This window comes from Populus euphratica, unplaced genomic scaffold, assembly GCF_000495115.2.
Source record: "Populus euphratica unplaced genomic scaffold, PopEup_1.0 scaffold1466.1, whole genome shotgun sequence".
NCBI lineage: Eukaryota > Viridiplantae > Streptophyta > Magnoliopsida > Malpighiales > Salicaceae > Populus > Populus euphratica.
In genome coordinates this window covers 1-27434 of record NW_011501311.1, presented here as the reverse complement: position 1 = coordinate 27434, position 27434 = coordinate 1, and the positions used below count along the sequence as shown (strand labels likewise).

The following is a 27434-nucleotide window of genomic DNA, read 5'->3' as shown; positions in this document are numbered from 1 at the left end:
TGTAATCGCATTCTGAGGCAGAGCGGGAAAATACTCTTTCAATTTTTCAAGATTAGTGTCCATTTTCAAATGAGAATTAGAAGAGAGATTCAAAGAATTGCACAAATATATACACAAATATCAGTTATTGTGGGAAACTGAAAGAACCGACTTAAGTCACGGAGTACTGTTGTCCGCCATTTGACCGGGGTGAGAGAAACTAGCAAAAATCACTCAAAAAGAAACACAAAAAAGAAAATGTGAGAAAAACAAAATAATCAACCTTTATCTACAAGATCATTCAAACCAGCTGATTCATTTTCACTAGGAAAATTATCAAAGTAAGCTTTCAAATGATGTCCATTTTCCTTAAAATCATTGTCATTCATTGAATTCTCAATATCACAGGCCCCATAAGGATTGGTCCATCTTAATCTTAGCTCTTTAGGGAATGCATAGAGTTGAGAATCATAAAACAAAACTTTTTGACCAGTGTTAATTTTTTGACAATTTTCACAAGTTTTGCAGAATGCATGTGTGTCCTTGAACATGGTGGGCCAATAAAATCCATTTTGAAAGATTTTTGCAGTAGTCTTTTTTGACGAGCAATAACTTCCACATGCTTCAAAATGACAAAGTTTAATGACACTACTTACCTCATTGTCAGGAATGAATCTTTGAAATATTTGATCAGGACAATATTTGAATAAGTTAGGGTCATCACAATAAAAGCTCTTCACTTCGTTCAAAAACTTTTCTTTGTCTTGTGTACTCCAATCAGCTGGCAAATCTCCTAAAGCAAGAAAATTGATATTTTTATCATACCAAGGTATTGGATTAAGAGAAAGTAAGGATTCGTTAGGAAAGTAATCATCGATTGGTGTGATGCCAGATGTCGAATCTGTTGTCACTGTTGACAAAAGATTTGCATCAACATTTTCTGTGTGTTTGTTATCCGTGATTTCTTCCTCAGAATAAATCATTTACAAATCTTCAGATTCATCCAACTCATTTTTACTTAAAGTGGATTCAAGTTGATCATAAACTAATTCGTCAATATGATCTACTTCTTGTAAATCATTATCATCTCCAGGTTGCTTGCAAATGTTGAAAATATTCATCTCCAATGTCATGTTTCCAAATGATAGCTTCATCAGTCCATTCCTACAATTAATCAATACGTTAGAGGTTGCAAGAAATGGACGTCCTAAAATAACAGGAAATGAATTACATGCTTCAACAGGTTCTGTGTCCAAGACAATAAAATCCACAGGATAAATGAATTTATCGACTTGTACTAACACATCTTCAATTATTCCTCTAGGCACTTTTATAGATCTATCGGCAAGTAAAAGAGATATAGAAGTTGGTTTTAACTCACCTAGATTGAGACTTTGAAAAACTGAATATGGAAGTAAATTCACACTAGCTCCAAGATCAAGTAAGGCTCTTTCAATTTTATGCTCTCCAATAAAGCAAGAAATTGTAGGACAACCAGGGTCTTTATATTTTAAAGCATTATTGTTCTGAAGAATAGCACTTACTTGTTCGGCTAGAAAGGCTTTCTTTTTCACATTCAGTTTCCTCTTCACAGTGCATAGATCTTTCAAAATTTTAGCATAGGAAGGAACCTGTTTAATAGCATCCAACAAAGGTATATTGATCCTTACCTGTTTGAAAATTTCAAAAATTTCAGAGTTATGATTGACTTTTCTTTGTTTGGTCATGGCATGAGGAAATGGAAGTGTTGGTGGTGAATCAGTCGTTTCTTTGCAATTTTCAGATTCAGAAGGGAAATACATCCAGCAACGGCAATAGAAACATTACGATAGATTAATGCAGGACCATACAGAAACGAGATATATGGACAGGTCTACAAAGTTAATTAGGAATGGACCGCAGCATGTTTTCTAAATTAGTTACTCTTTGGGTGATGCAATTCTCATTGCATGGGATTGATTCTCTCCTTTCTAGTTGTAAATCCTCAGGGCATAGATGCATAAATCTTAGAAGTGCTTACATTCTGTAGTGTCTCTAGCTTTCTTTGTAGCGCCTCATGCTCAGCCTGAATACGGAAAGGAACACCATGCTTTTGATAAACATTGTTTTGAGCCAAGTCTTCGTCAATGTCACTGGCAGTAGTTGCAAAAGGATGATTTGCAGGAATCCATCTGACCATGTCAGGGTCAACATTTGGAGGTATTGAATCCCCTTCTTTAAGGAAAATTGTTGGTCTTTTCCACTGGTATGCTCGTGACCTCCTTCTCTGATGGATGGCTTGTTGTTCTTTGGTTAGTGTAACTGGAGCTAAGCGATAAACCTTTCCACACATCTCAACGGTTGAATTGCTCTTGCCAACTTTAACCAATGGATTATTGAATGGATCCTCGTATTTGAGAGGACTTGATCTGTGGATAAGAGGTTCCACAATGAAACCACGTTATTATCATTCAACCAGCATGAGATGACAAAAGCTTGGCACAAAATGTGATCTAAGGATCACATTTTGTGCCAAGCTTTTGTCTAGTTGAGTTAAGAAAACAGAGAGGCAATGGAGGGGATGATAAAGAAAATTAGTTTCTACAAATAGAGATCATGCAATGGCAATCATTCTCCAGGAAAAGAAGTGGGAAGTCTTGGCAAATCATTCAAACCACAGAAAAGTAATTGTTCTACAATGTCCACTGAGACGATGCAAGGAGAAGATAGCAGCAGAAAGCATTGGGGATTGAAATCATACATGCCTCTTCTATCAGATCTCAGCTGGCCACGTCTAACAAGATCAGCTACAGAGCCAGGACGGCTTTGCCTCGACTTCCTAACCACATATACTCTCACAGCAACAACCAAAAATGCAGTAGCAACACATAGCCATATTAGAAAATTGCTTCCAGAAGCTCTTCTCATCTGATAAGCCAAAAGCCTCTATAAATAAAAGACTAGAATAATCTACAATTAGAACACCAAAAGGCCCAAAACACTACTTATGAATCACATGATCTTTTCATCAAAGAAAGCCTAACAACCTAACCTCAAAAAATCACAATATCAAACAAGCATTGCCATCTCTTGAATTGATCAAGTTCAGAAGTACATTGTACCCATTCTTGCTTCCATTTTACTGCGATAGCTTAATGAAAAACTTATAACAACTTGCACATTTTTACTTCTACAACGTAAATGTCATGTTATGATGACATTGTTGCAGTTTCAAATCCAATGCCTGGTGGTTCAATTCAAGAAGCCTGTCCAGTTCCTAAAAATTCCACATTTTTCCCGAAAACACAAGCTTTTCCAAGACTACAAAAACAAACACCCATGCTTCCAATTATAGGAATTCATATTCAACGATGATTCAAAAGAACTCGAAAGCTCACCACAAAAACAACAGGAGGGAGAGTGGCAATCATTCCCTGAAATTTGGAAAAAGGGTCTTTTTTCCAATCCAGGAGCGTAGTATCACTCTCACTCTCTTTCTTGTTGGCCACTGCTTTTGCCACATCTTGAACACATTGCTGCTGCTCTTCCTCCTCCTCCTCTTTGGGATTCTCCACATTATCATTATTTTTATTAATTGCTTTAAAGCGAAAACTTGGATTAATTAATAAAACTCGATTGCATCTGGGTTGTAAAGAAGACAAGACAAAATCTCTCCCGAATTCCACTACCTTCGGAGAAAACCGGTGTTTCGATGCCCAAAAAGATGTCGGCGGCTACATAACATCAAATATCATAGTACAAAATAACATCGAACATCATAGCACGCTATACGTAATAATTACAAAAAAAAAAAAAAAAACAACAACAAGAAGAAAAGGGGATGATGATGGTAAGATTAAAGAATAAAAATCATGATTAATTAATTACCTGGACAGAGAAACAGTGAAATTGAGGAGTCCAAGCTGATGGTGATGATGTTGTTGTCGGTGTCATTTTCAAAAGAGATTTTTTAGGAGTCTAAAAAATTTCATTTCAAAATCAACATAAATTGATGATGCACCAGTGCCATCACTTGGTCCAAAATCCAACCACAAGAGCCTCACGTTTCAGTCCCTTCCTCACCTGGTATTAGCATTTTGAGGCACAAGATTAACAAGTGGATCCGTGGCGCAATGGTAGCGCGTCTGACTCCAGATCAGATAAAATTATACGATAAAGTATATCTTCAGGTATTAAAGATACAAAGTGTAAATAAATATGATGCTAAAATTTAAATTTTAGAATGGTTAGGATTTAACCCGATAAGGTAGAGACTCTCTCTTGGAGAGAGATCTACCTTGAGCCTTAGATAAGACCAATAAATAGAAACCCGACCTAAAAAAACAATCAAACAACAATAACTAGGGGTGATGCATCTTCCCCTTGCACAATCAGTCCCTTACTCAGACTTTCGCAAACTGATTAATACTTAAAAGTGCATTTTTTATCAAAGTTTTATGTCATTATTTTGCACTTGAAGTATCAATAACTCCTTAACTAAATCATGTTTTATAGTAATATATCTAATAATATATGATACCTTTAATTTATGGTAAATGTTTATTTTAAATGCAGGCCTATCACATAAATGAAAGGATTCATTGATAAATTTAAGAACTGAAATTGAAAGGCTAGAGATGGCCAAACTTAGAAAAGAGATGCTGGTGCAATCCAAACTAGAACACTGTTCGGTAATTGGGTCATATCTAGAGCTGTAGATATCAGATTTAGGTCTATTTTATATGGATGGAAAGCTTTTATATAGAGCCCAAGACTTAAAAAGGTCATTTTCAAGTCCAAATTGTAGCAACAACAAATAAGTTTGAATTTGTCTTCCAGTCTGAGTACTGTTTAGTTTTTGACCCATATCTGGAGTTCTAGAAGTCTAAATAACCTGAATTTGTTACACAAAAAAGATGAGACAATTTCGTATAACTTTCATGTTTTCAAGTGGTTCCAATTTTGACGTTATTAATGATGTTTTGGGCAGACAAAAGAAGATAAGGATTGTCACCAAGTCAAGAGTTGGTCACCCACTTATTAATTAGTCATCAAATAAATAGTTTCCATGTTTTCCCACTCATCAATTAGTCATCAAATCAATAGTTCCCAATTTTGGCCTATAAAAGGAGGCATTTGCCATGCATTTAGGCATCTTGGTTTCCAGATCAAGATCATGCTCTTGCTTTCTCTCTTTGTATTTTTTGTAATGTTTATGCTTTGCTTTAATTAATATCAAGTTTATGCCTTTCATTTCCTTTCATTTACTTAGTTAACTTTTATCTTATTAATGTTCATATTTTATTTATTTATTTTTCTTTCTTTTATTATGTTTAGCTAAGTTTATTATGTCAAGGTGAAAAGGTTACACTAATGGTGTAAGAATAAGTATAGTGTAAACTTAATATGCACTTTAATGTTTGATACTAACATGTTTTGTATTTGTTATCTTGTTCACTCTTTAATACTTTACTTGTTAAATGACTAATCTAGATTTATGTTGTATAATACCTGGTACAACAAATACTTGGCATTCTTATAGCCCATACTAAATGGTATAACCGACACTTGAGCTATGAAAGGAACTTGATTTATTGTTAACATAAGTTATAATCATGAATGCTTAACAACATTTACATGTTGTTAAAATAAGTTATAATCATGAATGCTTGACGAGATTTACAAGTATTAGCATTAATCGAATAAGATAACTAATGTGATCATGTTAACAATTTATAATCTGATTGGAACCTTCTTTGTGTGTGGTTTCTAATTGAATAATAAGAGTTTATACTATACTTGTTTGACATACCATTAGTGAAACCTCTAACCTTGGCATTTGTTATTATCATTGTTTAATCCTTACGTTAATCGTTCATCTCAAAGTTCTTATCAACTTCTTCTTCTTCTTCCTCTTTATTAGTATTACTACTACTACTACTACTACTACTACTACTAGTATTATTATTATTATTATTATTATTACTGATATTATTGTTGTTGTTGTTATTGTTGTTATTGTTGTTGTTGTTTATAATTGTTGTATATGATTTTGTACAATTAACCTCCCCGGGTTATTTATTACTTTGACACTCTTGTACTTGGGAGAAGACATCAATCTTTTGGTCATGTCAAGTTTTTGGTGCCGTTGTCGGGGAGGTAAGTTCTTGTACAAATTATAGTATTTATTTTATTTTCTCTTTTCACTTTTCTTGTATATAACTTTGTTTCTTTATTCTTGTTTCTTCTTCTTTTATTTTCTTCTTCCTTTTATTCTATTCCTACACGTGTATGAGAGCATGGTCACATACATTAAGTGGTATACTTTGTAGGGTATCCTCATCATTTTCAGAAAATATGGCCGAAGAAGATAACCAGTCACTTCATAATGAGAATAATAAGAATAATTGTCTTAGAACACTTAGAGACCACATGAATCCCACAAGAACAAGTGCACTATCATGTATAGTTTTTCCTCCTAATGCATCTCATTTTAATTTTAAGTCAGGAATTATTCAACTTTTACTTTCTTTTGATGACTTAGAATTGGAAAATCCATACTTGCATTTAAGGGAATTTGAGGAGGTCTGCAACACATATAATGACTCAAATTATAGCATGAACACCATCAGATTAAAGCTTTTTCCTTTATCAATAAAAGATAAAGCTAAAACATGGCTACAAAATTTAAGACCAGGATCCATTCGTGCTTGGGATGAAATGCAACAGCAGTTTTATTAAGACCAGGATCCATTCGTGCTTGGGATGAAATGCAACAACAGTTTTTAAAGAAGTTTTTCCCATCTCATAGAACAAACTCTTTCAAGAGACAAATCACCACTTTCACTCAAAAACCAGGAGAAACATTTTACCAATGTTGGGATAGGTATCGAGACTTGCTTAGTACTTGCCCTCATCATGGTTTTGAAACATGGAGATTGGTTTCACATTTCTATGAAGGGTTAACACCTAAAGATAGGCAAATGGTTGAATTGATGTGCAATGGAACTTTTGAAGATAAAGACCCTGATGAAGCAATGAAGTACTTAGACTTGTTAGCTGAAAATGCTCGAAATCGGGACACTGCGGGTACTTATGAGGCACCGAGTAAAACTCAACCTCATACATCTAGTGGAGGTATGTACAACTTTAGAGAAGATCATGACCTCCAAGCCAAGTTTGCATCTTTAGCTAGAAAAGTCGAGGCATTAGAATTGAAAAAGAGTGGTCAATTAAATATGTTGAAAACATTGTGTGTCAAATATGTGAAACAAATGAACACTCAACCAATAATTTTCCAACCTTGCCTTCTTTTAAGGAATGTCTCCATGAACAAGCCTATGCTTTAAATAGTTTCCAAAGGGCCAACCACAACCCATACTCCCAAACATACAACCTTGGTTGGAGAAATCACCCAAATTTCAGTTGGAAGAGTGATAATAACAATGTACAAACTTCACAACCACCATTTCAAGCACACCACAATTTCTAAAATTGTCATGGATATGCAGAAGAAATCTTGAGGAAACATTACATGCATTCATTGAAACACAAGAGACAATCAATACTCAACTTGCTCAAAACATGAGAGATTTTAAAGATACTCTTGCAAAATTGACATCTGCTCTCAGTTTTCAAGAGAAAGGTAAGTTTCCATCTCAACCACAACAAAATCCCAAGGGGCAATACAATGCAAATGCAAGTAGTTCCAGAAGCCAACACATGGATCAAGTCAAATCAGTCACTACTATTTGCAGTGGTAAGGTTATTGATAAACGCACTCTTGACCCTTATGAGAAAGATGATAAATCAATCTTTGAGGGTAAGGAAGGGGTTGAATCTGAAATTTGTAAAGAAAAGACCGAATCCCCACTAATGCTTCCATTTCCTTATGCCATGACCAAACAAAGGAAAGTCAATCATAACTCTGAAATCTTTGAAACTTTCAACTAGGTAAGGATCAATATACCTTTGTTAGATGCTATTAAACAAGTTCCTTCCTATGCTAAATTTTTGAAAGATCTATGCATTGTGAAAAGGAAACTGAATGTGAAAAAAAAAGCCTTTTTAGCCGAACAAGTAAGTGTTATTCTTCCGAATAATAATGCTTTGAAATATAAAGACCCTGGTTGTCCTACAATTTCTTGCTTTATTAGAAAACATAAAATTAAAAGAGCCTTACTTGGTCTTGGAGCCAGTGTGAATTTACTTCTACATTTAGTTTTTCAAAGTCTCAATCTAGGTGAGTTAAAACCAACTTCTATAACTATTTTACTTGACGATAGATCTATAAAAGTTCCTAGAGGAATAATTGAAGATGTGTTAGTACAAGTCGATAAATTCATTTATCTTGTGGATTTTATTGTCTTGGGCACACAACCTATTGAAGTATGAAATTCATTTCCTGTTATTTTAGGATGTCCGTTTCTTACAACTTCTAATGCATTAATTAATTATAGGAATGGACTGATGAAGCTATAATTTGAAAATATGACATTGGAGATGAATATTTTCAACATTTACAAGCAACCTAGAGATGATAATGATTTATAGGAAGTGGACTTTACTAAAAAATTAATTCATGATCAATTTCAAACCACTTCCAGTGAAATTGAGATTGATGATTTGCAAATGATTTACTTTCAGGAAGAATCAAGGACAAGTAATTGGAGGCTGCAAAGTGAGGAATTGCCACCACGATCAATTAAGTCCATACCTTCAAGTGTTCAACCACCCAAACTTGATTTGAAGTCGTAGCCATTCAATCTCAAATACTCATTTTTGGAAGAAAATAAAACTTTTCTAGTAATAATCTCTTCCAAACTTAATGCACATCAAGAAGGTAAGTTATTATAAACTCTGAAAATGCACAAAAATGCATTAGGATGGACCATAACTGACATAAAAGAAATTAGTCCTTTGATTTGTACACACAGAATTTATTTGGAGGAAAATGCTAAACCCTCTAGGGGAATGCAACGAAGACTCAATCCTAATATGAAAGAAGTAGTGAAAAATAAAGTCATTAAGCTTCTAGATAATGGAATTATTTATCCTATTTCTGACAGCAAATGGGTAAGTCCTATCCAAGGTGTACCCAAGAAGTCTAGAGTCACTGTGATAACAAATGGGAACAATGAGTTAATTCCCACTAGGATTGTTACTGCTTGGCGCATGTGCATTGACTATAGAAAACTTAATTCAATGACTAGAAAAGATCATTTTCCTTTACCTTTCATGGATCAAATCCTAGAAAGAGTTGTAGGTCATGAATTTTATTGTTTCCTAAATGGCTATTCAGGTTACAACCAAATTAAAATTGCATTGGATGATCAAGAGAAGATTACTTTCACATGTCTATTTGGTACTTTTGCATATCGAAGGATTCATTTTGGATTATATAATGCACCAGCCACGTTTCAAAGATGCATGCTTAGTATATTTAGTGATATGGTTGAACATTTTCTTGAGATTTTTATGGATGATTTTTCTATTTGTGGTGATTCATTTGATGATTGTTTGACTAACTTAGAAAAGGTTTTGAGCAAGTATGAAGAGAAGAATCTTGTATTGAATTGGGAAAAATGTCACTTTATGGTAATAAACAGCATTGTACTTGGTCACAATGTTTTATCAAAAGAAATTAAGGTTGACAAATCTAAAATCGAGTTAATTGCGAACTTGCCAACACCAAAATCTATTAAAGATGTTAGATCATTTCTAGGACATGCTGATTTTTATAAAAGGTTCATCAAAGATTTTAGTGTAATATCTAAGACCTTAAGTAACCTTCTAACAAAGGATAATATTTTTGAATGGACTAAACATTGTGAAGAAGCTTTTGTTAAACTTAAAAACTTGCTTACCTGTGCTCTTGTCATTCAACCTCCTGATTGGTCATTACCTTTTGAAATAATGTGTGACGTTAGTGATTATGCCGTAGGTGCTGTTTTAGGACAAAGAAAATATAAGAAACCTTATATAATTTACTATGCAAGTAAAACTTTAAATAGTGCTCAAATGAATTATACCACTACTGAAAAAGAATTACTTGAAGTAGTATTTGCATGTGAAAAATTAAGGTATTATCTTGTTAGCTCACTTGTTGTTTTTAGTGATCATGCAACATTGAAATATCTTCTTTCTAAGAAAGATTTTAAGGCTAGATTGGTGAGCTGGATTTTGTTACTTCGAGAATTTGATATCATAATCAAAAATAAGAAAGGCAGCGAAAATGTTGTCGCAGATCACTTGTCAGGATTGACAACAGATTCAAAAACTAACATCACACCAATTGATTACTACTTTCCTGATGAATCTTTACTTTCCATCTTTACAATGCCTTAGTTTGCTAATATTGTTAATTTTCTTGTTTCAGGACAATTGCCAGCTTATTGGAGTGCCCAAGATAAAAGAAAGTTCTTGAACGAAGTGAAGAACTTTTATTGGGATGACCCCTTTTTATTCAAATATTGTCCTGATGAAATATTTCAAAGATGCATTCCTGACAATGAGGTAAGTAGTGTCATTAAATTTTGTCATTCTGAGGCATGTGGGGCAATTTCTTATCAAGAAAGACAACTGCAAAAATCTTACAAAGTGGATTTTACTAGCCCACCATATTTAAGGATTCACATGCATTCTGTAAGACTTGTGAGAATTGTTAAAAGTTGGGATCTATTTCAAAACACCATATGATACCTTTAAATCCTATTCTTGTCATTGAGATCTTTGATTGCTGGGGTATAGATTTCATGGGTCCATTCCCTCCATCATTTGGTTTCTTATACATATTAGTCGCAGTAGATTATGTTTCAAAATGGATAGAGGCAATTCCAATTCGAAACAATGATTACAAAACAGTGATAAAGTTTTTGAAAGAAAATATTTTGAGTCAATTTGGAGTCCCTAGAGCCATGATAAGTGATGGTGGAACACATTTCTGCAACAAGCCACTTCAGTCTTTAATGAAAAAATATGGAATCACACACAAAGTTGCCACCCCTTATCACCCTCAAACAAGTGGGCAAGTAGAGCTTGCTAATAGGGAGATTAAACACATTTTGGAGAAAACAGTAAACCCTAATAGGAAAGATTGGTCTTTAAGACTTAATGATGCACTTTGGGCTTATCAAACTGCTTATAAAACATCATTAGGTATGTCACCTTATAGACTAGTCTGTGGAAAACCTTGTCACTTGCCTATGGAACTTGAACATAAAGCTTATTGGGCTATTAAAGCTTTCAATTCAAATCTGGATGATGCTAGTTAATTGTGAAAATTACAAATAAATGAGCTTGCGGATATAAGAAATGATACATATGAAAATTCAAGAATTCATAAAGCAAGAATCAAAAAGTTTCATGACAAGAAAATACTGAGAAAAACATTTAATGTTGGTAAAAAAAGTCTTGCTTTATAATTCTCGACTACATTTATTTTCTAGAAAACTAAGATCAAGATGGAATGGTCCTTTTATTGTGAAACATGTGTATCCGTATAGGGCTTGTGATATTGAGAATCCAAAGAATGACAATGTTTTCAAGGTAAATGGACATCGCTTGAAAGTTTACTTTGACAATTTTTCAGTTGAAAATGACTCTATTGAATTGGGTGATCCTGTATATAAAGATTGATTTTTTTTTCATATTGTTTTTGTGTTTCTTTTTGAGTGATTTTTGCTAGTTTCTCTCACTCTAGTCAAATGGCGAACAACGATACTCTGTGACTTAAGTCGGTTCTTTCAGTTTCCTATAATAACTGATATTTGTGTATATATTTGTGCAATTCTTTAAATCTCTCTTCCAATTCTTATTTGAAAATGGACACTAATCTTGAAAAATTGAAAAAGTATTTTCCCCCTCTGCCTCAGAATGCGATTACAAAAATTTACCGTGCTAAATGCGCAAGATTGAGGTTGTTAATGAATCATGAAATTCCTGAAGATATACGCTGGTTGATCGAAGTAAATGTCCGATTATCAGGTGAGTCATCGAATTCCTTCATTTCACACATATTTGGAACAGGTAAAAGCACTTTTGCAAAGAAACATCATGCAAAACAACTGAAAGTCTGTCATCAATATGCCAGATGGACTTGTAATGCACAATGTCGTTATCAATGACGTTTTGGGCAGACAAGAGAAGATAAGGATTGTCACCAAGTCAAGAGTTGGTCACCCACTCATCAATTAGTCATCAAATTAATAATTTTCAATTTTGGCCTATAAAAGGAGGCATTTGCCATGCATTTAGGCATTCTTGGTTTCCAGATCAAGATCATGCTCTTGCTTTCTCTCTTTGTATTTTTTATAATGTTTATCCTTTGCTTTAATTAATATCAAGTTTATGCCTTTCATTTCCTTTCATTTACTTAGTTAACTTTTATCTTATTTATGTTCATATTTTATTTATTTATTTTTCTCTTTACTTAGTTAACTTTTATGTTCTTATTTTGTTTATCTATTTTTCTTTCTTTTATTATGTTTAGCTAAGTTTATTATGTCAAGGTGAAAAGGTTACACTAATGGTGTAAAAATAAGTATAGTGTAAACTTAATATGGACTTTAATGTTTGATACTAACACGTTTTGTATTTGTTATCTTGTTCACTCTTTAATACTTTAATTGTTAAATGATTAATCTAGATTTATGTTGTATAACACTTGGTACAACAAATACATGGCACTCTCATAACCCATACTATATGGTATAACCGACACCTAAGCTATGAAAGGAACTTGATTTGTTGTTAACATAAGTTATAATCATGAATGCCTGACGAGATTTACAAGTATTAGCATTAATCGAATAAGATAACTAATGTGATCATGTTAACAATTGACAATCTGATTGGAACCTCCTTTGTGTGTGGTTTGTAATTGAATAATAAGAGTTTATTGTGGTTTGCAATTCAATAATAAGAGTTTATACTATACTTGTTTGACATACCATTAGTGGAACCTCTAACCTTGGCATTTGTTATTATCATTGTTTAATCCTTACGTTAATCTTCCATCTCAAAGTTCTCATCAACTTCTTCTTCTTCTTTCTCTTTATTACTACTACTACTACTACTACTATTACTACTACTACTACTACTATTATTATTATTATTGCTACTAATATTGTTGTTGTTGTTACTGTTGTTGTTGTTGTTTATAATTATTGTTTATATAATTTGTATAATTAACCTCCCTATGGTTCGACCCCGGTCTTGTCGGGTTATTTATTACTTTGACACTCCTGCACTTGGGAGAAGACATCAATTTTTTGGTCGTGTCAGAAACTATAAGTTCCTAGTGACCATAATATTATATGGTGACTTTTAAAAATTAATCATAGTTTTTCCAATACAACACCCCACAACAGGAGGCATAACAAAGAGCCTCCGCCATCGTCTGATGACGTCGCCCCCGTGACAGGATGACGACTCCACTAGGGAAAGCCATGTCTAGTCAAACTAAGTTTTGCTTGTTTGATTGTTTGTCTTTTTGTTGGTCTTTAACTTTAGCTCATATTTTTACTACTTTAGCATGCATTTTAATTTTATGAATAAACCTAGTTCTAGGTTGGGTGGGGAGTAGCGGTCTGCCTTATGACTTTCAGTCAGGGTTCAGATTCGTGCACCAGCCCTTGCAGTCATTGATCTATTTGCCAATGAGTCCCACAAGACCAAGTCATCTAGTGACATTGATCAAGATAAAATGGTGGCATTGGAAGCTCGAATTAGAGCTATTGAAGGGGTAGACTTGTATGATCCAGAGCGGGTAGTAAAAATGTGTTTGGCCCCAAATGTAGTTGTCCTAAAAAAGTTTTGCATTCCTGAATTCATTAAATACACTGTAACACAATGCCTCAAAACACATTTAAAATCCTACTGCAACAAAATGACAGAAGTAGTACACGATGAGAAATTACTTATGCATTGTTTCTAGGATAGCTTGAGTGGGGCAACATTGAGCTGGTATATGAGATTGGACAACATAAAGATCCAAAAATGAAAAGACTTAGTGGATGCTTTTGTCAAGCAATACAAGTATAATATGGACATTGCTCCTAATAGAACCATTATATCGAACCTAAAGAAAAGGGAGAAGGAAACCATAAGGGAATATGCTCAAAGATGGAGAGTCCTGGCTGCTCAAGTACATCCCCTACTTTTGGACAAAGAGATGGGACTCTATTTGCCAACATGCTCAAGGCATTATACTATGAGCATGTGATGGGTAGTTCAGCCTAGCAATTTACTAACGTTGTGGCAGTAGCTGAGCATATAGAGCAAGGAGTAAAAAGTGGTAAAATATATGTGCTCATTGAGAAAAGAGGCTTTGAGGGTAAAAGAAAGGAGGTCGATTATGTTGAAAGTGGTAATAAAGGTAGGAAGAACCCCTTCCAAAACTATCACGCTCTATCCTCTTCATCCCAAATCACCAACATTAATTTCAACTCTTCTTTTCCTACCAAAAAACCTAAGCCTCAGACTAAACACCAAAGAGTCCAATAACAACTACCTTCATTATCATTGCCCTTAAATAAGATATACCAAAAGCTACTAAGCATTGGGTGTGTAGCTCCTGAACCTCTTACGCCACTACAACCACCTTATCGTAATTGGTACAAGCTCGACCTTACTTGCAAGTACCATGCTGGCGTCGCAGGACACAACATTCATACTTGTAGTGCCTTCAAGAAGAGGCTCATGCATTTGATTAAAGCTGGATGGATAACCCTCGAAGGAACTCCAAATGTGAGTACGAACCCTCTACCCCATCATGCTCCAGGTATTGGATCAATGAATACATTAGAGGTGGAATGCTCTGAAAACCTTGAAACACTAATGGCAAGAGTAGGGGGCGAAGAAGACAATGTGCATTCTCGAGGATAGAGGATGAAGTTCTGCCACAAGATGGGAGGATGGAAGCCTGCCCAATTATTGCCTTTTACTTAATCATGTTTGTTTTAACTTATTGGCAATTTGGTTTATAATGCTACAAGACTTTCCTTGTCAAATGAACCTTTCTTATTAATAAGATCATGTGTCTTGCTATGTTCATAACGTGCCTTCATTTTTATTAATGAAAATAACACACTAAGAACACCTTTTACTCACAAAACCACTGCACTAAGAATTCTTTGGTATTTTCCTTGTTTTTCTCTCCAAGGAACAAACACAACCCCATGTTTTCAAAAAGAGTTTTGGGGAATCAAAGTTTTAATAAAAAACAAAAATCAAATTGATGTTTGTTCTAATAACAAGTTTTGAAAATTCAAGTGATATCTTAACACTTAAAAAAACCTGAAAGACAACCCAAACACCTGAGATAACTTCAAAGTTGAGTTTTGACTGCATGAATAATGACAAAATCATTTTGCATATTCGCATATAAAAAAGTAGAACTTATCGATTCTAACTGCATGCATTTGAAATGAAAAAAGGTCATCTTTGATCATCCTTTCACCATGCTAAAAATCCCTTGTAATTCCCTTTGGAGCCTAATAACTTTCTCTTAAAAAATAACCTTGGCAAGGATCACACCGTACATTGATGGGCAAGTGCAAAAAAAAAATTTTCCTTAATGACTAAATCAAAAGTGCCCAAACAACAATAGGGGGTATGAAAGAAAATCCTCAATGATCAAAAGTGCCCAAACAAAGCTAGGGGGCATGAAACAGTTTCAAAAAGATTTGAGCATGCCATAAAAATTACTAATATAAGGATGCTCAAAACCAAAAGAAGAAAAGCCCAACATTGGGGGGGGTTGTGGACCATTTTACAAATTAATTCCAAGGTCCAAAAAGAGTCTGGTGATATAAGTACTAGTGATCCTTATTCTTGAAGTCCAGTAAACACCTTCTAAGCCCATAAATATGCTTTTTCTTCATAGCTAAGAGCTAAAGCCTATGTTATATGCCCAATTAAGCCTTTTATGATCAAATACGGGCAATTTGGATTGGTAAAATTTGTTTTTCCATGTGAAACAAGTCATTGTTCATAAAGCAAAATGAATGCTTTGAAAACTGGTTCTTTGAAACCCTCAAATTCAAGCTTGAACCCTTTTGACTAATTAAACATTAATTCACTTCTCCAAAAGCAAAACAAAAATTTTTCAACACATGTAAATATGTGGATGGAAAAGTAAGGCGTAGGCCTACCTATAACTTACATGGGAGCCCAAGATTTAAAAAGTCCATTTTCAAGTCCAAATTGTAGCAACAAGGAAGAAGTTCGAATCTGTCCTACAGCTCGAACACTATTTAGTGTTTAGCCCATATCTGGAGTTCTAGAATCCAAATGATCTCTAGTTTTTTCCTATAAAGTTAAGATAATTTCCTACAACTTTTATGTTTTCAAGTGGTTCCAATTCTGACGTTATCAATGATGTTTTGGGCAAACAAGAGAAGATAAGGGTTGTCACAAAGTCAAGAGTTGGCCACCCACTTATTAATTAGTCATCAAATCAATAGTTCTCAATTTTGGCCTATAAAAGAGGTATTTGCTATGCATTTAGGCATCTTGGTCTCCAGATCAAGATCATGCTTTTGCTTTCTCTCTTTTTATTTTTGTAATGTTTAAGTTTTGTTTTCTTTTCAGATCAAGATCATGCTCTTCCTTTCTCTCTTTGTATTTTTTATGCTTTGTTTTCATTAATATTAAGTTTATGCCTTTCATTTCCTTTCCTTTACTTAGTTAACTTTTATGTTCTTATTTTGTTTATCTATTTTGTTTTCTTTCATTATGTCTAGCTAAGTTAGTTATGTCAAGGTGAAAAGGTTACACTAATGGTGTAAGAATAAGTATAGTGTAAACTTAATATGGACTTTAATGTTTGATACTAACATGTTTTGTATTTGTTATCTTGTTCACTCTTTAATACTTTACTTGTTAAATGACTAATCTAGATTTATGTTGTATAACACTTGGTACAACAAATACTTGGCACTCTCATAGCCCATACTATATGGTATAACCGACACTTGAACTATAAAAGGAACTTAATTTGTTGTTAACATAAGTTCTAATCATGAATGCCTAACAAGATTTACAAGTATTAACATTAATCGAATAAGATAACAAATGTGATCATGTTAACAAGTTATAATCTAATTGGAACCTCCTTTGTGTGTGGTTTCCAATTGAATAATAAGAGTTTAAACTATACTTGTTTGACATACCATTAGTGGAACCTCTAACCTTGGCATTTGTTATTATCATTGTTTAATCCTTACGTTAATCTTCCATCTCAAAGTTCTCATCAACTTCTTCTTCTTCTTTTTCTTCTTTATTACTATTACTATTATTATTGTTGTTATTGTTGTATTATTATTAACTATAATTTATACAATTAACGTCCCTGTGGTTTGACCCCGATTTTATCGGGTTATTTATTACTTCGACACTCCTACACTTAGGAGAAGACATCAATCTTTTGGTCGTGTCAAGTTTTTGACGTCGTTGCCGAGAAGGTAAGTTCTTGTACAAATTATAGTATTTATTTTATCTTCTCTTTTCACCTTTCTTGTATTTAACTTTGTTTCTTTTGTTTTTTTTCTTCTTCTTTTGTTTTCTGTTTCCTTTTATTCTACTCCTACACGTGCATAAGAGTGTGGTCACGTACATTAAGTGGTAGACTTTGTAGGATATCCTCATTTTTTTCAGAAAATATTACCGAAGAAGATAATCAATCACTTCATAATGAGAATAATGAGAATAACCATGTTAGAATACTTAGAGACCACATGAATCCCACAAAAACAAATGTACCATCATGCATAGTTTTCTCTCCTGATGCATCTCATTTTAATTTTAAGCTAAGCATTATTGAACTTTTACCTTCTTTTTATTGCTTAGATTTAGAAAATCCATACATACATTTAAAGGAATTTAAGGAGATTTGTAATACCTATAATAACTCAACTTGTAGCATGAATACCATCAGATTAAAGCTTTTTCCTTTTTCATTAAAAGATAAAGCTAAAACATGGCTATAAAATTGGAGACTTGGATCCATTCGTGCTTGGGATTAAATGCAACAACAATTTTAAAGAACTTTTTCCCTTCTCGTAGAACAAACTCTTTTAAAAGACAAATCACCACTTTCACTCAAAAATTGAGAGAAATATTTTATCAATGTTAGGATAGATATTGAGACTTGCTTAATACTTGCCCTCATCATGGTTTTGAAACATAGAGATTGGTTTCACATTTTTATGAAAAGTTAACATTTAGAGATAGACAAATGATTGAATTAATGTGTAATGGAACTTTTGAAGATAAAGACCCTAATGAAGCAATAGAGTACTTAGACTTGTTAGTTGAAAATGCTCAAAATTAGGACACTATAGGTACTTGTGAGGTACCGAGTAAAACTCAAGCTCATACATCTAGTAGAGGTATGTATAACCTTAGGGAAGATCATAACCTTCAAGCCAAGTTTGCATCTTTAGCTAGAAAAGTCAAGGCACTAGATTTGAAAAAGAGTGGTCAATTAAAATCTATTCAAAACATTATGTGTCAAATCTGTGAAACCAATGAACACTCAACCAATAATTGTCCAAGCTTGCCTTCTTTTAAGGAATGTCTCCATGAACAAGCTCATGCTTTAAACAGTTTCCAAAGGCCCAATCATAACCCATACTCGCAAACATATAACTCTGGTTGGAGAAATTTCAGTTGAAAGAGTGACAATGCACGAACTTCACCACCACAATTTCAAGCACACCATAATTTCCAAAATTCTCATGGATATTCACCTTCTTATGCTCTACCTCTTAGAAGAAATTTTGAGAAAACTTTGTATGCATTCATTGAAAAGCAAGAGACAATCAACACTCAACTTGCTTAAAGCATAATAGATTTTAAAGATACTCTTGCAAAATTCACATCTGCTCTTAGTTTTTAAGAGAAAGGTAAGTTTCCATCTCAACCACAACAAAATCTCTTGGGGCAATACAATGCAAATGCAAGTAGTTCTAGAAGTTAACAAATGGATCAAGTCAAATCAGTCATCACTCTTTGTAGTGGTAAGGTTATTTAAAAACCAATTCTTGAACCTTGTAAGAAAGATAATAAGTCAATCTCTAAGGGTAAGGAAAGGGTTGAATTTGAACATTGCAAAGAAAAGACTGATTCCCTGCTAGCACTTCCATTTCCTCATGCCATGACCAATCAGGAAGAAATCGAGGATGAAAAAGGCACCAAAAATATTGATGCGGATCTTTTATCAAAAGTGACAACAGATTCAACACTCGACATTACACCAATCGATGATTACTTTCCTAATGAATCTCTACTTTCTCTTAGTTCAATGCCTTGGTTTGCTAAAAATATCAATTTTCTTGCTTTAGGATTTTTGCTAGCTCACTAGAGTATCGAAGACAAAAGAAAATTTTTGAGCAACGTGTAAAATTTTTATTAGAATGACCCTTACTTATTCTATTATTGTCTTGATCAAATATTTCAAATATGCATTCCCGACAATGAGGTAAGTAATGTCATTAAATTTTATCACGCTAAGGCACATGGGGATCATTTCTCGTGAAAAAAAAGGATTGCAAAAATCTTACAAAGTGGATTTTACTAGCCCATCATATTCAAGGAATCACATGCATTCCACAAAACCTGTGAAAATTGTCAAAAGGTGGGATTTATTTTAAAACACAGATAGTCTTTAAATAATCTTCTATTGACTCTTAAGTCTCATCATAGTTGAGATAAACATTGTGCATCTTATGATTTATGACCCTATTTCCATAAAAAACATGATCGACTTAGTCTTGGGAATCTGACTTAAAAAACCCTGCTAGCTAGTTTTTAAGAAAACTAGATGGGAAGCCTATCATTGACTCATAGAGGGCATTTAAGCCATTCTTGGACATAAAACCAAGGGAAGATATGAGCCATAATTACAACTACCTGTACATACAGATGCTTTTTTAAAAATAAATAAATTAATTAATAAAAAGAGAAAAGGAGAGTGTGTGAGACTCTAGCTAGCCTACATATAGGTGGTATGATTGTCTTTTTAATTTCTCATATATAAAATCTTCTCTTCCTTCCTTTCATTTCTACTTAACCCATACATTCAACAAATATAGAAGTGTGTAGAAATGGCAAGTTCCTCAGGTCATCACATAAGAAATATTTGTGTTTTCAGTGGATCTAGTCCTAAAAAAATGGAGTTTTTAGAATCAGCAAATCATCTTGGTCAGGTGCTAGCTGAGAGAAAGATTCATTTAGTGTATAAGGGGGGCAGTCTTGGGTTAATAGGAGGTATGTCAATAGCTGTATTTTTAGGAGGTAGTCAAGTTGTGGGGGTCGTCCCCAAAGCTTTAGCACAAGGGGATATCATTGGAAAAACAATTGGAGAGGAACTACAGGTCTTCATAATGTCTGCTCGAATGAATGCAATGTTTAACCATGTTAATACCTTCATTGCCTTATCAAGTGGCTTGGGAACATTGGAAGAGATCTTTCATATTTCATCTTGGGCTTAGCTGCATATTCACCATAAACCCATAGGTCTATTAAATGTTAATGGTTATTATGATAAGTTGTTATCGTTTCTTGATCATGTTGTAGAACAGGATTTTCTAACATCTTTGATACGACAAATCATAATCTCTACTACTACTGCTGAGCAATTGATTGACCAACTATAATCTTTCATTCATGTAATTGATCCCTCCATGAGTCGCATAAATTGGTCATTTAAGAAAAGTCATAAAAAGCTTAGATTGAATTTGAATCTTCATTTGTGAATCTTTGTGTCTTTTGCTTTTATTATTGTGCTTTATTGTTTCTTATATTTGTTTAAGTGTGTTTCAGGTTTATCAATGTTTGTTATTTCAGGTGATGTGTTCTATACTCTATCTTTCTACGTTAGGATATTGAGAACAATGTCTCATTTTGGTTGGGGAGAGAGGGTAGTAGTTGATATGAAAAAAACAAAAAAAACTAACTGTGTTCTCTTTTTCATAAACCATTTGCCAACTGTTGTTACTAAGATGGTAGAGTAAGGAGGAATTTTATTGACTCTTAAGATGTATCTTGGTTAACATTTTTCAATGGTTATTTGCAATATTCATAACAAGGATAGATTCAAACTTCTTAATTGTTGTTCAATTTGGACTTAAAAATGACCTTTTTAAATCTTGGATTCTATATGAAAGTTGTAGGCCTATGTCTTACCTTTCCATCCATATAAAATAAACCTAAATCCAAGATCTACAACTCTATATATGACTCAATTACCGAATAGTGTTCCGGTTTGGACTGCATCAGCATCTCTTTTCTAAGTTTGGCCATCTCTTTATCCTTTCAATTTCAGTTCTTAAACTTATCAATCAATCCTTTTATTTATGTGATAGGCTTGCATTTAAGATAAACATTTTCCACAAATTAAAGGTATCTTATATTATTAGATGTATTATTATAAAATATGATTTAGTTAAGGAGTTATTGACACAAGTGCAAAATGATAATATAAAACCTTGATAAAAATGCACTTTTAAGTACTAATCACACCCTCCAACCAACTTATTACTAGTCCCTATTAATCAAAGCGTTAAAATAAAAAAAGAATTTGCAAATTTCACAAAGTAAGGTATTCATCATTCAACTTTCATTAATCTATCCAGATAGACAAACTCTCATGAAATTTATATATTTGCTCAATACCTCTTAAACAAGATATTAATAAACCTTTCTTTTATGCTTAATATATTAATACATAGTTATGGGGCTTTACTTGGAAGAAAACAAATTTTTTGTTCTAATGTTTAAGATTAACTTTCTTGGGTTGGGATTTTTTTCTTCTTTTTTTGTTGTTTTTTAATACACACACACACACACACATGTAACACAATGCATCTTTAACCTATGTAATGAGCTTTTGGTTAATGACTCCTAGACCAGTTGGTCTTAAGGCATTAGGTGTTGAGACACCCCTACGAACTTTGTAACTCAGGTTGCAGTTACTAATACGTAGATAGTGCAATGTTTGATTCCCTTAAAATTTTCTCCTCAAACTATGTAACAAGTGTTGGGCCAATAGCTCCAAAGCTAGTTGAATTTAGGGTATTAGGTGTTAAAACACCCCTTCAGGCTTAATTGCTTAGGTTAGGGAGGTTACGAAACCAAACTTATCTACATTTGTATTATTATCATTTTTTATTTTTTTTCTCTTTTTTTAAAAAAATTATGTACTATTCTTTGCCTTAGTTGTTACCTTTAACAAAAGAATATAAGTAATGTAATAATCCAATGTGCAACCCATAATCATATGTTAAAGTGTGTGTGTGAAAATTAAGGTTTAAGAATACATGTTAAATGAGTATATGAGAAGAATTAAGTGATAACAATGCGAGAGTTTGTAAACCTGAATATTTCAAGAAGTATTATGATAGACCTTGTTATAAGTATTGCAAATAACCATTGAAAAATATTTACTAAGATATGTCTCAAGAGTTAATAAAATTCCTCTTTACTTTGTCATCTTAGTAACAATAGTTTGCAAATGGCTTATGAAAAAGAAAACACAGTTAGTTTTTCTTTTTAATATCAACTACTATCTTCTCCCCCAACCAAAACGAGACATTGTTCTCAATGTTATAAGGTACAACGAAAGAGTATAGAAGACATTATCTAAAACAACAACTACTAACAAACCTGAAACACACTTAAACAAATGTAAGAAACAACAAAACACAAATATTATACTATTAAAAAAACCAAAAGACACAAGTTTTTACAAACTAAAACTCAAATTATAGTTGTTATTGTGACTCACATTTTTCTTTGGTTTTATGTTCAAGAACGGCTCAAATGCCCTATATGGGTCAGGGATAGGCTTCTTATCCAGTTTTTTTAAAAACTGATAAACAAGGTCTTTTTTAGTCAGATTTCCAAGACTAAGTCGATCATGTCCTTTATGAAAATGGGGTCATAAGTCATGAATTACACAATGCATATCTCCACTATGATGAGACTTAAGAGTCAATAGAAGATTATCTAAAGACTCTTTGTGTTTTGAAATAAATCCCATATTTTGATAATTTTTACAGGTTTTGCAGAATGCATATAAATCCTTGATCATGGTGGGCTAATAAAATTCAATTTGTAAGATTTTTGCACTCATTTTCTTTGATGAGAAATGACTCTGACATGCTTCAGAGTGACAAAATTAATGACATTACTTACTCATTGTCAGGAATTCAACTTTGAAATATTTGATCAAAACAATATTTGAATAAGTAAGGGTCATCCCAATAAAAGTTCTTCACTTCGTTCAAAAACTTTTCTTTGTCTTGGGTATTCCAATCAGCTGACAAATCTTTTGAAACAAAAAATTGATATTTTTATCATACCAAGGCATTGGACTAAGAGAAACTAAGGATTCATCAGGAAAGTAATTATCGATTAGTGTGATGTCAGATGTTGAATCTATTGTAACTCTTAACAAAAGATCCGTATCAACATTTTTAGTGACTTTTTCATTCGTGATTTCTTCCTGGAAATAAATTATTTGCAAATCGTCAAATTCATCAATCTCAATTTCACTTGAAGTGGTTTGAAATTGATCATGAGCTAATTTTTTAGTAAAATCCACTTCTAGTAAATCATTATTATTTCTAGTTTGCTTGCAAATGTTGAAAATATTCGTCTCCAATGTCATGTTTCTAAAAGATAGCTTTATCAGTCCATTCCTACAATTAATCAATGCATTAAAAGTTGCAAGAAACGAATGTCCTAAAATAACAATAAATGAATTACATGTTTCAATAGGTTGTGTGTTTAAGATAATAAAGTCCACAGGATAAATGAATTTATCGACTTGTACTAACACATCTTCAGTAAGTAAGAGAGTTAAAGAAGTTGGTTTTAACTCACCTAGATTGAGATTTTGAGAAATTGAATATAGAAGTAAATTCACACTAGCTTCAAAATCAAGTAAGGCTCTTTTAATTTTTTGCTCTCCAATAAAGCAAGAAATTGTAGGACAACAAGGGTCTTTATATTTCAAAGCATTATTGTTCTGAAGAATGACACTTACTTATTTGGCTAAATAAGGTTTCTTTTTCACATTCGGTTTTCTCTTCACAATGCATAGATCTTTCAAAAATTTAGCATAAGAAGGAACCTATTTAATAGCAAAAATCTTTTTCCAATTTTAGTTTTTTCCTAGGATCCAGGTAGACTTTAATATTTATGGGTGTAAAATTACACGATAAAGTACACCCTTAGGTATTAAAGATACAAAGTGTAAATAAATATGATGCTAAAATTTAGATTTTAGAATGGTTAGGATTTAACCTGATAAGGTAGAGACTCTCTCATAAAGAGATATTTGCTTTGAGCCTTAGATAAGACCAATAAATAGAAACTCGACTTAAAAAAAATCAAACAACAATGTAGCTTACTTTAGATAGGGTGCACTGGGGGTGATGCGTCTTTCCCTTACACAACTAGTCCTTTACTCAGACTCTTGCAGATCAAAGGTTCCTAGTGACCATAATATTAGGTGGCGATTCCTAAAAATTAATCATAATTTTTCCAACACAACAGGAGGCATGACAGAGAGCCTCCATCGTCGCCAAACAATGTCGCCTCTACTATAGGATGGCGACTCCGCTGGGGAAAGACATGTATGGTCTGACTAAGCTTTACTTGTTTGATTTTTTGCCTTTTTATTGGTTTTTAACTCGTATTTTTATTGCTTTAGCATGCATTTTAATTTTGTGAATAAACCTAATTCTAGGCTAGGTGAGGAGTAGCAATCTGCCTTATGACTTTCAGTCAGGGTTCAGATTCATGAAACATCTAACAATGAGATGAGTGTTTACTTAGTAATCACGGTCATACTATGCCCCAACCATTTCTTATAAACCACTATACTGCCTTTACAAAAGGTGGTCACTAGGCAATTCATAAAGCAAGGAATTCATATTCAACTTCCATTAATTTATTAAGATAAACAAACTCTTATTAAATTTATATATCTACTCAATACCTCTTAAACAAGATATTAAAAAACCTTTCTTTTGTGCTCAATATATCAATACATAGTTATTGGGCTTTTCTTAGAAGAAAACAAAAATTTTGTTCTAATGTTTAAGGTTAACTTTCTTGGGTTGAGATTATTATTATTATTTTTCCTCTTTTATTATTATTTTTTATGTGTATATATATATATATAAATTAAAACATAATGCATCTTTAACCTATATAACGAGCTTTTGGCTAATGACTCCCAGACCAATTGGTCTTAGGGCATTAAGTGTTGACGAGCTTAGTAACTCGGGTTGCAGATACTAATAGGTAAATAGTGCAATGTTTGATTTCCTTAAGCTTTTCTCCTCAATCCATGTAACAAGTGTTGGGTCAATAGCTTCTAAGTTAGTTAACTTTAGGGTATTAGGTTTTAAAACACCCATTCGGGCTTAATTGCATAGGTTAGGAAGGCTACGAAACCAAACTTATCTATGTTTTTATTATCATCATTTTTTTTGCTCTTTTTTTGTTTTGCAAATTATGTACTATTCTTTTCCTTAGTTGTTACCTTTAACAAAAGAACATAAATAATGTAATAATCTAATGTGTAACGCACAATCATATGTTAAAGTGTGTGTGTGAAAATGAAGGTTTAAGAATACGTTAAATGAGTATATGAGCATAATTAAGTGATAATAATACGAGAGTTTGTAAACTTGAATATTTTAAGAAATATTATGATAGACCTTGTTAAGAATGGTTACTAAGATGCGTCTCAAGAGTCACTTTAACAAAAGAGCTTCGTTACTTTGTTATACTAGTAACAAAAGTTTTGCATATGCTTTATGAAATAGACAACACAGTTAGTTAGTTTTTTTTAAACTACTACCCTCTCCTCCCAACCAAAACAAGACATTGTCTCCAATGTCCTACGGTAGAAAGATAGAGTACAGAAGATATCAGTTGAAATAACGAACACTAACAAAGCTAAAACACACTTAAATAAATATAAGAAACAACAAAACATAATAATAAAACCAAAATACACAAAGATTCATAAATGAAGGCTCAAATCCAATCTAAGTGTTTTACAGCTTGTCTTAGTTGACTAATTTATACGACTCATAGAAGGATCAATTACAGGAATGAAAGATTGTAGTTGGTTAATCAATTGTTCAATAGTAGCAGCAGAGATGTAGAAGATGTTAGAAATTCCTGTTCCACAGCATGATCAAGAAACGACAACAACTTGTCATAATAACCATTAACATTTAACAAACCTATAGGTTTAAGGGGAATGTGTAGTTAGGCCAAAGAGAAAATATGAAAGATCTTTTCTAATGTTCCCAGACCACCTAGTAAGGCAATGGAGCATCAATATGGTTAAACATCGCATTCATTTGAGTAGACATTGTGGAGACCTATAGTTCCTCTCTAATTATTTTTCCAATGATGTCCCCTTGTGCTAAAGCTTTGGGGATGACCCTCAAAGCTTGAGTACCTCTTAAAAATACAGCTATTGACACACCTCCCATTAACCTAAGACTGCCTTCCCTATACACTAAATGAATCTTTCTCTCAGCTAGTACCCGACCAAGATGATTTGCTGATTCTAAAAACTCATTTTCTTTCCGAGGACTAGATCCACCGAAAACACAAACATTTCTTATGTGATGACCTAAGAAACTTGTCATTTCTACACACTTCTATATTTGTTGAATGTATGGGTTGAGTAGAAATGAAAGGAAGGAAGAGAGGATTTTATAAATGAGAAATTAAAAAGGCAATCATACCAACAATATGTAGGCCAATTGGAGTCTCTCACACACTCTCTCTCTCTTTATATATTTACTTATTTATTTTTAAAAAGGCATGTGTATGTACATGTAGTTGTGATTGTGGCTAACATCTTCCCTTGGTTTTATGGCCAAGCATGGCTTAAATGCCCTTTATGGGTCGGGGATAGGTTTCTCATCCAGTTTTCTTAAAAACTAGCAAACAAGGTCTTTTTTAGTCAGATTCCCAAGACTAAGTTGATCATGTTCTTTATAAAAATAGGGTCATAAAGCATGAATTGCACGACGCATATCTTTACTAGGATGCGTCTCAAGAGTCAATAGAAAATTATCTAAAGATTCCTTACTCAAGCCATCCTTAATGAATTGTATTTTATCTTCATGGTTAATAGATACATTTCTAAAGAATGACATATTGTATTACACGTCCATCTGACATATCTGTGATAGACTTGCAGTCGTTTTGCACAATGTTTATTAGCAAAACTGCTTTTACTTGTTCTAGACATGTATGAAATGAAAGAATTGAAGGACTCACCTAATAATCGGATATTTGCTTCAATCAGCTAGCGAAGATCTTCAGGAGTTTCATGATTTATTAACAATCTCAATCTTGCACATCTAGCACGATAAATTTTTGTAATCGCATTCTGAGGCAGAGTAGGAAAGTACTTTTTCAATTTTTCAAGA

At 33.1% G+C, this 27434-nt stretch overlaps 1 protein-coding gene and 1 pseudogene across 1 annotated transcript; one reads left to right on the top strand and one right to left on the bottom strand.

Annotated features, from left to right (window-relative positions):
• Nucleotides 1-1789: 1789 nt before the first annotated feature.
• LOC105117645 (uncharacterized) lies at nucleotides 1790-17540 on the bottom strand. The gene is made up of 5 exons (XM_011015376.1): nucleotides 17522-17540; nucleotides 3847-4044; nucleotides 3357-3692; nucleotides 2720-2886; nucleotides 1790-2387 (listed from the first exon to the last, which is right to left on the bottom strand). Exons 2-5 carry the CDS (start codon nucleotides 3910-3912, stop codon nucleotides 1964-1966), a joined length of 993 nt encoding a protein of 330 aa, XP_011013678.1. The 5' UTR covers nucleotides 3913-4044; nucleotides 17522-17540; the 3' UTR covers nucleotides 1790-1963.
• Nucleotides 7543-16020, top strand: LOC105117646 (uncharacterized; annotated as a pseudogene).
• Nucleotides 17541-27434: the final 9894 nt, after the last annotated feature.

Coding starts and splice junctions, on each gene's coding strand:
- LOC105117645 (XM_011015376.1), bottom strand. CDS start 3,912: ATGACACCGACAACAACATCATCACCATCAGCTTGGACTCCTCAATTT. Junction 2,887..3,356: donor TCCCTCCTGTTGTTTTTGTG/GTGAGCTTTCGA, acceptor TTGGCTTATCAG/ATGAGAAGAGCTTCTGGAAG. Junction 2,388..2,719: donor AGATCTGATAGAAGAGGCAT/GTATGATTTCAA, acceptor TCTTATCCACAG/ATCAAGTCCTCTCAAATACG.